This window comes from Homarus americanus, unplaced genomic scaffold (genome assembly GCF_018991925.1).
Source record: "Homarus americanus isolate GMGI-L3 unplaced genomic scaffold, GMGI_Hamer_2.0 scaffold45698, whole genome shotgun sequence".
Taxonomy (NCBI): domain Eukaryota; kingdom Metazoa; phylum Arthropoda; class Malacostraca; order Decapoda; family Nephropidae; genus Homarus; species Homarus americanus.
The window spans coordinates 9,836,779-9,852,699 of NW_024735554.1; the positions used below are offsets into that span (position 1 = coordinate 9,836,779).

General features: G+C 40.4%; 1 protein-coding gene across 7 annotated transcripts in view; it reads left to right on the forward strand.

The window, feature by feature from the left end:
* The window catches only part of LOC121871502 (trithorax group protein osa-like), a 163,437-nt gene that overhangs the window by 94,675 nt on the left and 52,841 nt on the right, over positions 1 to 15,921 (forward strand). For 6 of the 7 annotated variants that reach the window (XM_042373891.1, XM_042373890.1, XM_042373893.1 and 3 more), the window contains exons 2-3: positions 383 to 584; positions 4,179 to 4,352. In XM_042373891.1, coding sequence (XP_042229825.1) covers positions 500 to 584; positions 4,179 to 4,352 — 259 coding nt within the window. In that variant the 5' untranslated portion in view covers positions 383 to 499. The remainder of the gene's footprint in view (positions 1 to 382; positions 585 to 4,178; positions 4,353 to 15,921) is intronic. The other variant, XM_042373896.1, reaches the window with a different exon arrangement.

Below are 15,921 nucleotides of genomic sequence, written 5' to 3' on the forward strand. Positions count from 1 at the left end.
TCTAATGTATACTGTATTTTCAACCTTTGGGCTGCAGAACTGTTTCAATAAACTGTTTATTATTATTATTATTATTATTACACACACACACACACACACGTTAGTAGTGTTGTATGATGTATAGTTGGAGGAATGTGAGAATGGTATGTGTTGTAATGTATGATGCTTAGGTATAGTTTGAGTAGTGTATGGTGTATGATTGTGACGTATGATGCTTAAACTGCACTGGCCTGTTGAACAGTTCTGTATACCGTAAACATTTTAAACACAGTTTGTGTGACGTCTTTGTTTTGTAGACATGACCCTTTTATGGGTATTAATCTTTTTATTGATATTCTTAGAAAAATAATTTCTAATACTGACTGACATGTGTTCTTTGCAGGAGGCGGTGGGGACGGGCCATGAGGGTAGTGGACGGTTGCCAACCCCTCCTCAGCAGCAGCAGCAGCCCCGCTCGCCGCACCAGCAGCAACACCAGCAGCAGCTGCAGCTGGCGGGGATGAGGGTGTCGCCCGCACCACCGCTGACTGCAGGCGCTAACCCACCACACCCTCCACACTCCCCGCACATGTCTCCCGCTGTAGGTTAGTACCGCCACCACACATGTCTCCAGTTGTAGGTCAGACAACTTTTCGCTCCTTCCCTCACAAATTAAGGCAGCATTATTTCAATTGTACGCTGACACTAAGGCGGCTGAGTAGCTTGCGGTGCGGAGTCTGGTCTGTGGTCTCATTGTACTTGAACGTTGGATCTGAGTGTTGATTTCGGTTGAACGCTGAATTTAGTGCACGTGATTGGACGTGAACGTTAATTGTTGGTTAACGTTAATGGTTTGTTTATGTTGGTTACTGGTGAAATATCTTTGGGGAGGAACGTTCACTGTACGTGAATGTTGATTGTCCTTGAAGTTTGAACATTTATTTTGCGTACCAGTATTAGAACGTAGCAGATGGTATACACTCGTGGGGGTGGGTGGCAGGAGATATTATTTTTGTAATTATTATATTTATTATTATTATTATTATTATTATTATTATTATTATTATTGTTATTGTTATTTGTATAAGTATTACCTCGAAGTATTAGCCATCTACATTTACAATGTATCGTCCATTTACTTTTTTATCAAACGCTTAAAACTCGGATGACTTGGAAGTATAATCAAATCAGCTCCCCGGAGAAACAATCGTGCCTGTTAATCTGCTTTTCTCTACCAATCCTATAACGAATCCTTGGGAATATTAGCTAATCAAACCCTGGCTCTTGTGACTGGATGCAACCTGTGTGTGTGTGTGTGTGTAGGTGTGTGTGTGTGTCACCAGGTGGTCTTAAAAGCCTGGGAATAAAATCTAGAATACTTTTTAACGAAGTTTGAGCAGGACTTGTTTTAGATTAGATGTGGAGCTATTATGTGTCAGTGGTGGAGAGAGAAGAGTTTAGGAAATATTATTGATTGGGGTGGTGGAGTAAATATGTAGTCTGGGGTGCTATTATTGGATGGGTGGTAAGAGGAGGAAGCAGTTCAGAAAGGCTGGCTGATTTGGAGAGGAGGAAGTGTCATGGTGCTGGCTGATTGGTGTGTGGGAGGAGGAAGGGGGAGTTCAAAGCAATATTACTGGTGTGGGAGGAAGAGTACAATCTTATGCGCTATTGCTGGGTGGTGGGAAGAGGAGGAAGCAGTTCATGGTGCCATTATTGATTGGGTGGTGGGAGGAGGAGGAAGCAGTTCATGGTGCCATTATTGATTGGGTGGTGGTAAACTTATACACGGAAGGAACAAAATTGGTTTAGGAGTAAATTCACGGCACCTGGAACGGAAGGTCAGTGACGTCATAACAGATAAGCGAAAGGGAGTGACGTCATGGCAAGTGAGCGTTAATGACGTCGTGATAAGTGGGAGTTAATGACGTAACGATAGGTGGGAGTTAATGACTTCAGGGCAAGTGGAAGGTAATGACGTCATGACATCTAAGCGGGATATTGTGACGTCGCAGCAGGAGGGTGAGTGGACACGTCCTTAGAGCTGTCCCCCGTGAGGCTACACATGCACACAACACATGATGAGTCAAGCAAGGTGCAGGATGTTGAGGGGGGGAACACGACACACTCACACTCAAACTACCTTCCACACTTTTTTATTTCGTTTTTTATGGTTCATTGTATACCGATAATTTGCGGTGTGTGTGTGTGTGTGTGTGTGTGTGTGTGTGTGTGTGTGTGTGTGTGTGTGTGTGTGTGTGTGTGTGTGTCTGCTCGCCTGCCTGCCGCTCCCCTGTCAGTAGGTGAGTATTCTGCGTCGTGTGTTTGAGGCGTACCGGGTATATTGCGTAGCTTTGATGGTGTGTCGCCTTTTGTGTCGTTCTTGTGTTCCATTACTTTATTTGTATATACTGTAATGTGTTTTGGTATCTATCCGTGGTGCCTATTGTGTTTATAGTTCACGTGTTGTTTCTGGTACAACTTGGTATTGTCCTAAAGGGAATATATCCGTACTTTGTATCTTGTTTTTATGGATTTACGGGTTTTTATTAGTTTTTTTGGTTTCTATCTACATTATTTTGTCATTTGAGTGTGCGGTTTTGTGTCATGGTGTCGTATTTAGTTGTAGAGAATACGGTTTTGTTGTATACCGTCGTGTTTTTTGGTATTTTTTATATATAAGGATTTTTCTGATGCTGTTTTGGTCGCGTTTTTTGTGTGTGACTTTTGTTGGATTATGTATCGGGTATTTGTAATATATTCGTACAATAAAAACTTACCTTTGTTCACATTTCCTGGGTACTTGTTAGTGGCACATGTCTGGGGTGTGTTCACGCCCAAGGTACCTACGTCAGGTATAGATACAGTACACAGGTGAGCGTCTCATGCTCATCCTTACCTTTAACTACTGTACCTCCTAATACTGTGTGTGGAGGCGCGTTATTGGTTGTGTTAATATTTAGGTGTTTGTTGAGTGTAACCTGAGTAAGACGTATGGTGTTGGTTGTGTGTTTGACAGCTGTCGTTATTGCACCTTGTTAGTGCTTTATGACATATATGTTGTTTGTGATCGTTTTTGTTTTGTGTGATTGTATTGATAGGTTGGATGTCTTGTTGCTGACTTACAAAAAATTTTTTTCGGGAAATAATTTACTCTTCACTATTATATCACCAGCACAAACGAGCACAGGTCATACTTGTAAGACCTGTAAAGTTGGTTTTTATTAAAGAAAATATTTCCAACCTCATGACCACGTTACTGATATTACCCAGGTAATAAAAACCAACAGACCAGAGAAAGTTATAGGAAGGAGGCAACAAGATAGCCAGACGTAGACTGAGGCAGTGTTATGATATATTGCCGTGTTATTTGAATTACAAATTCATTAAAAGAACTCGTGGAATATTGTTAGCAGCAGTGTTGCACGTGTTAGCATGTCGAGTTGTTGAACACTGTTGGTAGGTACTGGGCGTGTACAGACTCTTGAGTGTATCATACTATAAGTCTAAGCTGGGCGAGGGAAGTTTGTCCTACGTAACAGTAACGGAACTCAGGTGTTCCGGGAACTTGTGAGGCAGTTGGTTCTGGATGTTTTTCTTGTGTTGAATAATAAGGTGTTGTCTCATCTGAAGTTTAAAATTTGTTGGCTCGGCTTTCGGGTGTCACCCCTGAGAGCAGCAGATGGATATTGTTGCATGCGAAGAGTGATGTTCAGAGCTGGCCAAGTTTTGATACCGAAACATATTGGAATGTCTTGTTAAATATCTAACCCAAATTGTATTTTCTGACTTTTTATTTAAGTGTACGGATGATTGTAGCCTTCCACCCATTTCTTGCGTTTAATCGCATGCCTCATGACCGCCTTTTCCATTTTATGTGATGTTTGGCATCAACAGTGTTGTTGTTGTTGTTGTTGCCAACACCTTTTGGAGTCGTCTTCTTAATAAACTTTGTATTTCCAGTCCACTTGTTCACTGGATTTTTGTTACTTAAATAAGCTAAATATATTCTAGCATTTTAGTGTGTGTTCGAGTATTTATGAACATATTCCTGTATTTTCGTTAGATCACATTGCCAGGCTGTCAGTGGAAACCATGGCGAGGATATTGTTGTACAAGTGGCTGACGACGTGTGTTTGTGTGTGTATGTGTTGGTCTATACGTGGGTGGAATTGTAAACTGTTCTTGTTCGTCACCAGATATCCGGGGTCGTCTCCTCCATCCTCAGCAACTCGCTTTTCTCCACCACCACCAAAATCTCCGCCACCACCACCCCAGCACCACCGTCCCCTCCACCACCACCCCGGGGCCGGGGGGGTCGTCTGCCACACCACCACCCGATGTTTCTGCTACCTCCTCCATGATCACCGCAGGTTTCTGAAAATTTTTTCCTCCTTTTTTTTAATTTTCAAATTACTCCTCGCCATCACCCCACGTCTCAATGTCGTGTTTTGGGTGACATGCAGCCTCGTCACCACGCCTTCGTGCAAGGTTGTGGCTTTGGCGAAATGCTTCCATATCTGTAACACAGCCCTACATAATCCTCCAGACACGTGAGGCTACGAACGGGTACCACCAACACGGTCACGTTGACCATTTATGGTGGTAGGTATGGTTGAGGAAAGGCAGCGTGCACCGTGGCCGGCCTGCACCACACAACAACCCATCTGGCGCAGCTTATCTCTAGCAACACGGCTCACCCAGGAAGAGGCTCCCCCTCACAGCGCGTGGCCGGGCTTTATTTACATCCTATAAAGGGACAGGGCGCAACCATTCAAATTTGTGAGCGGGGAGGGTCAGAGTAAAACAAGAATGAAATGACACGAAACGCCAGAGTAACAGATTACGAAGTTATGGGTGGAGGGACAGGAAGGGGAGGGGACACGGTGGGGTTGTAAGGGAGAAATGGGGTGTGTTATACCGGAAAAGTATGGAAGGAGGGATGGGGATGGGTTTGAGAAGGAAGAAGGACGGAGGGTTAGAAGTCTTAAGCTCCATTGTAATCCTCTGCTGTTCATAGGGGCTCACTACTCTCTATCACCAGATCACGCCTGCTATTGAGACAGTGTATCTTTCGAATTATGTTTATATTTTGGATTAGAGCAATAATAGTGACCATCAACGTGTCGGGACCGATTTTATATTCCTATTTATTGTTGTTAACGCATTGGTGTTGAATGTTTAGGTGTATGTGTCATAGCTTCCTGGTCTGGACCACCAACCTATCGTCTTCCTGTCACCATCCACACATGCTATGTACTCTTATCATATGGTGATTTTATATCCTCTACATTTCACACACACACACACACACACACACACACACACACACACACACACACACACACACACACACACACACACACACACACACACACACTCACCACCACCACACACACACACACACACACACACTCACTCACCACTCACTCACTCACTCACTCACACTCTTTCTACGTGTGGCCTTCCCCTTTCCAGTAGCTCCACCCTATGAAGGTGGGGGGGCATAGCAGTGTCGTTTTGGTAGGGTGCACGGCTCGTCGCTGTTATGAAAGGCGAGTACATTTGTCAAGCTTCGTGTTCCATTGGGATTTTACAGGATTGGGCGGTGTTTCCATTTTACGGGGCTATCTGGTTCTGTTGTATCATGTTTTTATATCGTAACTGTTATTTAAATTCTGGTGTTTTTTTATGCGGTTTACGATATGATCGTTGAAATTTCATTTCCTGTAGTGCACTAAAGTTGCAGTAGGTAAATCATCAGAGATTTTTCTAATGGCTACCATTTATAAGTTGTGTGTTTTTTGCTATATGAGTCACACGATATTGCATTGTAATTGTATATTTACGTTTTTTACGGAATAATGATACTACAGTAAATACTTTCTTATATACATAGCTGTAGAACATACTTAGTTACGTTACCCAAGTGATGGTCTCACACTAAAACTTGGAGGGCTGGACGCTCATTAAACATACATACAGATACATCTTTATTCCACAGTTGTGCCAACTGTGGAATAAAGGTAACGTGTACAGTATAGCCGTCGGCAATCACTGTAACAGATAAGTACATAAGTTGTGCCTTTGTTGCTCTAAGCGGATGGAGCTTGCAGATTTCACCTGGATTTCCTGTAAACCTCGTCAGTGTTTCCTGACTGAAGGCTCTTGTTATATATTTTCTCTCCAACAACAGTCATGTCGCTTTAAAATAAAGACTGATTAGGAGTACAGTATGATACTTGTTTTCTCAGAGGTTGAATCTTGATCGGCGGTGACGTTGTACTGTTGCCTTTTACAGTGAGTGTTACAGTACTGTAGATATCATCGCTGCGTGTAGTATCTAAGTCTGCGGTTGACTGGTCCAGTTTGATTAGGCTCGAGAGTTACAGCACGTTATTCCCTTCATGTAGTGCTTGTAAAATGTGTTGGTGTGTATATGAGCGGGGTCATCTTATGGAAAACTTGTGAAGTGTTTGTCTGTGTGTCCGGGAGCTCTCAAATAGTTATTTGGAAATAGTGATATTTTCAATTTTTTTATATTTTAATTTCCTAAAATTCATATTAGTCAGTGCATAGAGACGGACGATGGTGTCAATAATCAAAATGCAGACTATAAATCATACTTTAGGTATATTTTGGTTATAAAAGTAAACAAAATACTAAATTAACTAATTTTATCAGGTTTAGCAATAGATAACATAATTATCCTTATTTTGGTAAAAACGTTAATTGTAATTTAGGGCTCAACCCTTTTGGTCTGGAAAATTTCTCTAAGTAGAATAAAATCGTCTGGCGGCAGCCAGAATAAAATTCCAAAGTGCGACAATCTCCGGGAAAGGGTGACACACCGGTAAGTTATTAACTGACATAACGAGTTATATTATCTCGAGGATAACTCCTTTAGTGGTGTCATAGGTACTGTGAGGCCTATGGCTGTATAAGAAAGCCCCAAGAGTAAACTACCAGGAGTAATGTGATAGCGTTAAAGTACCATCCAAGGCTGATGATGGCACGAATAGTAGTGAAGTATTTGCAGTTGGTTGACTCTTGAGTTAGGTGACCTGAGAAGAAAATGTTCAAATGTCGCCAAGAACATTATCGTTCCTAATTATTTATTTGTTAATTGTTAGTGATAACGGTGTTAAATGGCGTTGAAACACTCCAATTCTGCTGTTGGTACTTAGGTGAGGTGGAAAGTGTTACTTGGCAACACCAGGCGTTTTTAGTGGGTGGAGATGGCAGAGCTGTGGGTTATCAAGTCTGAATTGACCTGAGCGAACTAGGAGCCAGCCCAGCCCTCACCATTGTTGAGACCCAGTACCTGCTGTGAGTATGCTATTCAGTAACCTGGGCTTGAATTCTATTTTTATAAGGTGATTTTAAGTTTGAAAAATGGCATTTTAGTTTCCGTATTCAATACAGTTTTAGTTCGGGTTAGGCCACCATTTCTGTGTAGCAGCCTACAGGAAGCAGCATTGCCGTCCTTTAGTACGGATTTAAGCGTTTAATCCAGTTATTCAGTTGTACGATTTGTGTCTTGTACTATAATTCTCGCTCGTCGACTGCAGTAGGCCTCTATTGTGACCCTTTGTTAAATTATTACCAGTAACAGCGTGGAGAATGAAAAAACTGTTCGTCTGAATTTCCAGAAGAAGGAAGTAATGAAACGATTAGTAGGAATGTGGTACTGTACAATACTGTTGAGGTGGTCTCGTGTTGAGTCACAGATCAACACAAAGCCACACTACCCTTATTTTCATGCTTGTTGATGCACTGGCAGTCTTCCGACCAAGAGTGCATTTATTTCTAATCGCTCAGGTTTGCTTTTACTAAAACGTTGGTGGAGTTGTAACATCCTGATTTTTTTTGTAAAGTGGTTGTGCCCTTATTCTCTGCTGTCCGCCCTCGCACCAATAAAGCCTTCGTGTCCGAACCCGACCACTGCGGCCATTATGCAGAACACTCACAGACGAGTCCCACCACCACCGTCTCCCAGCTGACACAAAGAACGCTCGCTGAGTGGCCCGCCCTCATTTGGTCCCACATTATCATGACATAATCTGACACAAGCTTATTACCTGAAGTATCTTTCTTGCATTCGTCAATTTGGGGAATATGTAATAAATGTTCCGTAGTCCTTTTAAGTGATAAGTATCTTGAAGCACATGCTGGCGCATGGTCACAAGGGTGAGGTTGATTGTTACGTCACCGAAGTTTGGCCTGTAAAGTGACGCCGCTGCCGTTGCCGCCGCACTGGTGGCGAGCGAACTTATCTACAACCGCGCCATTGTGGACTTTACTATCTTTTTTTTTTTACTTAAGGGATAAACCTTAAGTAAAATTAATCCTCATGTCACTCACGGTTAGCGACAAGTGAGTTAGTTTACCGTGCAGATCATTTTAATAGTAGTCGATTTGGTTAAGTGCAAGTTGGCGGGCATTTTTGAAGTGAGAAGGTTGTGTACAACGGCAGGATGGGAGGGGGGGGGGCAGAGTTGCCAACCTCACGACTTTGTAGCTAGATCTAGAGCTTTTTGTTTTTTTTCTAGCGACATTTTAGAGCGATTTGCGACTTGTCGCAAATCTAGAGATATCCACAGAAATCTAGCGACTTTCTGGATACTTTTGGACTCCACGAAAACTCAGTTTTCCTAATTTCGAGCCATAATATATAGCAACGGGGTTACAGGGACAATAAATAATAAGAAAAGTTTAATACATTTGAACGGGTCGTGGTACAGAAGGAGGGACACGTCTATTTCCTGATCACTTGATGTCAGCCCGTCCATGCATCTAACACCCTAAAATTGTGGTCCGAAGTGGCAAATTACAGAGATGCGACAGGTGAAAACCCTTACCATGATCTGGCTGAAATTGCACTCGCTGCCTTATCTCTTCCGCATTCAAACGCAGATGTAGAGCGCACATTTAGTAATATGAACTTTGTGAAATCAAAATTGCGCAACAAAATGAAACTATCGACATTAAAGGCAATTCTTACAATAAAGTATGGGTTAAAAAGACAGAACACCTGTTGTGCAAGTTATGAACTTCCTAGTGATATTTTAAGAAAGATAGGGACTGTGGAGGCATACAGTTACAAGAGAACCTGAACCAAGCACTTCACATGCTTCCAGCTCTATAGTTGTTCACACTACCGACGACTACGAAGAGGACTGGGATGCAATTACTATTGAATAATAGGTAAGTGTGCACATTAAACTTTAAAAAAAATAATATTTTTATTTTTACATAATGCATTTTATTTATACTCCGTCCATTATAGTCGGCATTATGAAAATATTATTTGCATCAAATTACTGAAGGGGGGGAATAATAGCTAGCGACTTTCCATGGAAGATTTAGCGACATTTAGCTACTTTTAGGTACCAGCCTAGCGAGTTGGCAACCCTGGGGTGTCACGTGACCATCACACGTGTGACTCCAGGGGGAAGGACATTTTGTAGCAGTAGTATTGGTAATTAATGGTATAAGGAGTTAATGTTATATACAGTACAGTAGAGTTTATTGTTAATGAGGAACAGTAGTATTGGTAATAGTAAAAGCAGCACAGTAACAGTAGGAGGCAAGATTGTAGAAGTATAATTTGTTTTGTTTTTAGTGTCTGTGTTGGTAGTTTGAGAGATTTAATGCAAGGTCTCCATCTTATTGTTGAGGTTGTTTGATTATCCCAGATTGTTTCAAGAACACCGTGTCTAAGACGAGCGTATGTGAGGACCCCTCATCATCGAATTTCTATATAATACTTGTTTGAGTAAAATGTGTATATGTTGATTTTATTCTTCAGACCATAAACCATCTTAAACCATCTACAGGGGGACATTTAGGAACTAATTTTCTGCCTTGAGTATTTTTTGTCCTTTCAATATCAAGGGAATGGTGGCTACACAAAACTACGCAATTAACTCGCATTAGATAAGAGCAGATCAATATTCCAAGACAATTTAAGGTCACTATAATATCAGGGGGAAAGAATGACCGCCTGGGAAGATATAGGAAACATGATTTGTTGTCTAATGGTAGACCCTGCTGCCAAATGGCATCACAAATTTTGACCAAGTCCCAGGTTGCTGATCAAACTTTCTGTCTCATTCACACACAATTGCCGGGTCTCAATTGTTTCTCTCACTAATGACAACATAGCATACGTACTGTACTGTACTGTATATCGTTTCTCATTGATCTATTTTTTCATTTTGTATTTATTTATTTATGGCTATTATTATTGTATTACTGTATTGTTATTTTATTTATTATTATTATTATTATTATTATTATTATTATTATTATTATTATTATTATAACATTCCCCTTCTCCCCCAGGCCCTGATGTGGGTCAGTGACCTGTGCCCGGGTGGGCTAAACCCCCTAAAAAAAGCAAAATTGCAACCAGTTGGAACTATTGAACTAACTTTTCTCACGTGACCGTTGGTTGAAATGTTTTATATGTATAAACTATCAATCTTAGACTTTTCTGTGGTAGGAATTGAAATTATTTAATTTGTGAATCTAATCGAGGGCTACTTGTTTTACAAAACTTTGTGATACAATATTTTCGTGTGGGTTTACATCAAATATTATAGTCACTGATGCTGTTGTCTATCCCGGATGTTAACTTGGGGACAGAGTGAATTAATTGTTTTTGAAGCACGGCACCCACAAGGTTTTACACATGTTACACACAGTTAGTGGGAGGTCAGATTATCTACTCCATCAGTTTCAAAGGGGCCACCATATCTTTTCAAGTGAGATCATAAACAGGCTCCAAAGAAAAAGATTCAGTGACTCTTACCAAGTTGGGGTTTGGTGGAACTGTCTTAAGCCCTTGGTCAATGCAAAAAAGACATTAATATCTGTACAGTACAGTACAGTACAGTACAGTATACTGTATGTACAAAGACTGGTTTTGCTTGACCTAGTACAATACTGTACAGTACTGTACTCTTTGTTTATAGGCTACTCATCAGATTCAGTGACTCTTACCAAGTTGGGGTTTGGTGGAACTGTCTTAAGCCCTTGGTCAATGCAAAAAAGACATTAATATCTGTACAGTACAGTACAGTACAGTACAGTACAGTATACTGTATGTACAAAGACTGGTTTTGCTTGACCTAGTACAATACTGTACAGTACTGTACTCTTTGTTTATAGGCTACTCATCATTTCATATGCTCTGTTTTGAATATGTTGAAGATGCCTAATCTTTCTAAGTTATTTTAAGTACAGAACCAATAGGTGTTTTATTGTACAGTACTGCAATGCGCAATAGTGATCTTGTGTGACTACTTTTGTGACACCCGAATAATTTAGTAGTTAATTAGTACAGTATTGTAGTCCTTTTTATTAAAACTATTTATTAACTTATGAAATATTGATGTTTGCATCTATGCAGAAACACTATTAGACTGTATTATAGTTTTAATATGTTCTGCATCATTGTGGTGCCAAATTTGCTCTCTACTGTGCAGTGTATCAAAATTTTAATTAAGAGCATTATGTAAGGTACTTTTCAGTGTTTCATAATAGTGTACTGTACAGGTACAGTAATTGCTGTTTGCCCGTATTTATATACAGTACATATGACTTTTCACTGAAGCATTTTACCGTTTTCTACAACCAGATAATAGAAACTTATATCACTCCCCATTTTAACATACAGTACTGTATTACTATGTAGACCTAAAGCATAGTACTGTACTATTGTCTTTGAATTTCACGTATACAGTAGTACATTATTTTTCAGACTACATTCAAGATTGATAAAAAAGATGTAGTTTCCAGTAAGGGGAAAAATTAGTGCTAGGAGATGTTAACAGAAAAACCAGATATCAGATGAACACCGTTAAAGAGAAATCCGGCTGTGAGAAAGATTTAGGAGTAATGATGAGTAGAATCTTAAACCAAGTCAACAATGTGTATTTGCTTGAAACAAGGTGAACAAAGTACTGCGGTTCATACAAAGGAGTGTTAGTTACAAGATTAGTGGGGTCATCCTCAAACTATATCTTACTTGTGAGACCTCACTTGGATTACACAGTTCAGTTCTGGTCACCGTACTACAGAATGGATATAGAATTCCTAGAAAGAATTCAGAGAGGAATGGCAAGACTAATCCCGGGCATTAGGAACCTTAAGTACAGAGACAGGTTAAATCATCTTAATTTGCACTCCCTCGAGAGACGTAGAGTGAGGGGCAATATGATGAGGTGTATAAATCGAAGTCAGGGCTAAACAAAGGTACTCAAACTATCCAACCAGGAGCGAACTCATAGCAATGGTTTTAAATTAGACAAATTTAGATTTAGGCGCGAGATAGGTAAACATTGGTTTGGAAATAGAGTAGTGGATGAATGGATCAAGTAACCAAACATCATCATTAACTTGAATACGCTGGATAGCTTCAAACATAGGTTGGATGGATATATGAGCGATAGGGGTTGGGTGTAAATGGGACTGCCCAGTATGGGCCAGTAGGCCCGCTGCAGTTTCCTCCTTTTTTGTGTTTTTGTGTGTTGGTCATGCTGACTTTGTGTTGATTTACCAACCATGATGCTATTGCTGTATAACTGAGCATGCTTGTTGATTTACCTGTTTGGTTTAAAGTGGAATATAATTGGATTTTAGTGAAAATGGTGTACACTATATTTCCTGTAAGTATAGTGTTAGAAGTATGGAAAACGTGTTGTATAGTTCTGACGTCCTGTTAGAGGCAAAGTAGATAAAGTGCTCTGAAGTCTAACCCTTTGGCACAGCTGGGTAGATGGGGATTGCATCCCATAGAACAGAAGGTGAGTGCTGAAACTGCTCTGCTGCATCATCCTGGTGAAAAAGTGAAAGTGGGTCCCATAGGCATGACTGCCCATTATGGACAGTGTAGATACAGCACACTGTATACTAAGCCTTCGGTACACAAGGAGGCAGCATGGCCGGGTGAACTGGGAGAGCCCGGCAATCGAACCACCAACCCCTGGAACAGGAGGCAAGCGTTGTATCCGCTAAAACCACTAAAAGTTGAGCCGTTGGTTTGATTTTTATCCCTCAGTTCATTTATTCTCCCTAAAAAGTTTGTGCTCAATGAAAAGTTTTAAAGCCTGACAGTAATTTTCCAGGGAAGTTGGGACACTGGAAGCTCCAGTGTATTTTTTCTGCCATACAGTATTGTGAAATGTAGAGAAAATTTACTTTAAAGTTTTAAGTTTTGATAAAATGGTGGTGCTTACATTTTTATATAATTTGTAGCATTATCATTGACTTTCATTGAAAAATTAACTGGTGCCATAATGTATTCTTATCCCTCAGTGCACAAAGGCTTAATGGCTTAAAGTTGTGTTTTGATGAAGATAAAATTACTGTACTTGTACATCGGTTTTTATTTTGAACTTTAACCATCAAGTAACCCCACTTGCATTTTGAATCTAATATTTGTTACCAATCAAAAAATCATCATTCTTTGTACAGGTATCATGATATACTGTACAATGTTGTAGATATATGAGAAAAGTATCTAATTGTGTCAGATTGAATACTGTATTAAGCAGATTCATACAAGATGTCATGGCTCACTCTTAATATCTTTCTGTAAAATCACTCTTTGTCATCAAGATGTTAGATCATGTCAGGTATTTTACTTTATCATTTGATGAGTTGTGCCTTAACCTGAAAATATTTAGCAGCTTATGAAAAACTCTGGTGTTGGGGATACTTGAAGTACTTTTGCTCCTCTCTTTTTTTGCCTAATACAGCACAGTATGTCAGTGCTCTAAGACTTTGTTTGTGTATACTGTACTGTATTGTATATGGGTTAGTTGATTTAGACCTGGATGGGCTTAACTCTAAAACCATATTGTGTTTTCATTCCTTTGAAAAAGTCTTTGTGACAAAACGTCAGGAATAAAGCTCCATCTCTTAGTCGTGTTTCCTTTACTACCACACAAGTGATGGTACTGTGTGCAGTACTGTACTGCAAAACTTGATAGAAACTCCATGACTAAGCATTTCAGATTACTGATACAGGTTACTCAAGTATACCATAAAAGATAGTTTAATTTGATGGTCAGGAATGATGCGTGAAACTTATATTTTACTGTACAGAACAGCATGGCCTTAAAATTTACGGGAGATTGTGTCTCAAAAGGGCTGTGAATCTTTTTTGCTGGGGGGGGGGGGTGTTAAGTACACTACCTTAAGTTGGGCTTTGTCCCTGTACAGATGCGTGATTATCTTAAGCTTGGTTTCAATTATCACAGATTTATGGGTCTCTTGGTGATGGTGTGGGGGTAACAGAGGAAGCACCACTATGCATGGATGCCATTGTGTACAAATTCGCAAAAGGATGGCATTATTACAGACAGATAAAGAGAAAACACTTCATCTGCATCGAACAATTCACATCTGGTGGGCCAAAATGGCCTCCCCAGTTGGATCCCAGTCCGTGCCTGGCGTGGAATTGAAATTTTTGATCAGACCAACTTGTGGATCAACAAATATCACCTTTGGATAGCAAAAAAAGAGGTGTAAGAATATAATTTTCGTATAAGCGAATTTTCGGTTAGCAATCATTTCTATAGCAAGGGATACCTGTACATTGTAATTTACTAATCACAGTAATCAGAAGTTAAACCCTGTATACAGTGCAGTAGTACAAATCTTTCACTGTAAAATACTGTACAATATTACACTTATGGCCACACAGCTACCTACTTTCTCCATGTGGTGTGACCTTGAGGCCTTTTTTTTATATAATATTAGTTCTTGGATCGTACTGGTGCTGTATTATAGAGAAAATAGATGGCGACCTGTGATGTAATGGTCATCATGCTCGCCTCGCAAGCGAGCGGACCCAGGTTCGATCCCCGGGCAGGGTGAAACTACTACACCATAGGCAAATTTCTCTACACTATTTGCCTCTGTCTACCCACCCAGCAGTAATTGGGAACCTGCAAGTTAATCGATTTGCAGATCGTGTTCCGGGGTAATTGGTTAGCCGGTGCTGTTGGTGAGTTGTCCGGTCTTGTTGGACTATTCCTTGACACTGGGTCATGCAACTCGCAAACTCAGGGTGTGGTTGTTGTGTTGGCTATAGCTTCTACACCTTTAACTAATTCACGCCCAGGTGGCCCTTGGGCCGGCCATTCTCATTACATGAGGGACAACCATTAATGGGTAACTACTCTAGAAATTGAGTTAATGTATGGAGACAAACTGGGTATGGATATACAGTATCTACATTAACTTCTTTACAATTGATATGAATTAGGAACAGAGTTTGCAAGCATAGGATTTAAATGCAAAATCCTTTATGAAAGTGTAGTGTACAGTACATAAGAACATAAGAATGGAGGAAACTGCAGCGGGCCTATTGGTCCATACTGGGCAGTCCCATTTACACCCAACCCCTATCGCTCATATATCCATCCGACTTATGTTTGAAGCTATCCAGCGTATTCGAGTTAATGATGATGTTTGGTTACTTGTTCCATTCATCCACTACTCTATTTCCAAACCAGCGTTTATCTATTTTGCGCCTAAATCTAAATTTGTCTAATTTAAAACCATTGATACGAGTTCGCTCCTGGTTGGATAGTTTGAGTACCTTTGTAATGTCCCCTTTGTTTAGCCCTGACTTCCATTTATACACCTCTATCATGTCGCCCCTCACTCTACGTCTCTCGAGGGAGTGCAAATTAGGATGCTTTAACCTGTCTCTGTACTCAAGGTTCCTAATACCCTGGATTAGTCTTGTCATTCTCCTCTGGATTCTTTCCAAGGATTCTATATCCATTCTGTAATACGGTGACCAGAACTGAACTGCGTAATCCAGGTGAGGTCTCATAAGCGCAAGATATAATCTTAAGATGACCTCGCTAGTCTTGTAACTAACACTGCTTTTTATGAATCCAAGTACTTTATTAGCCTTGT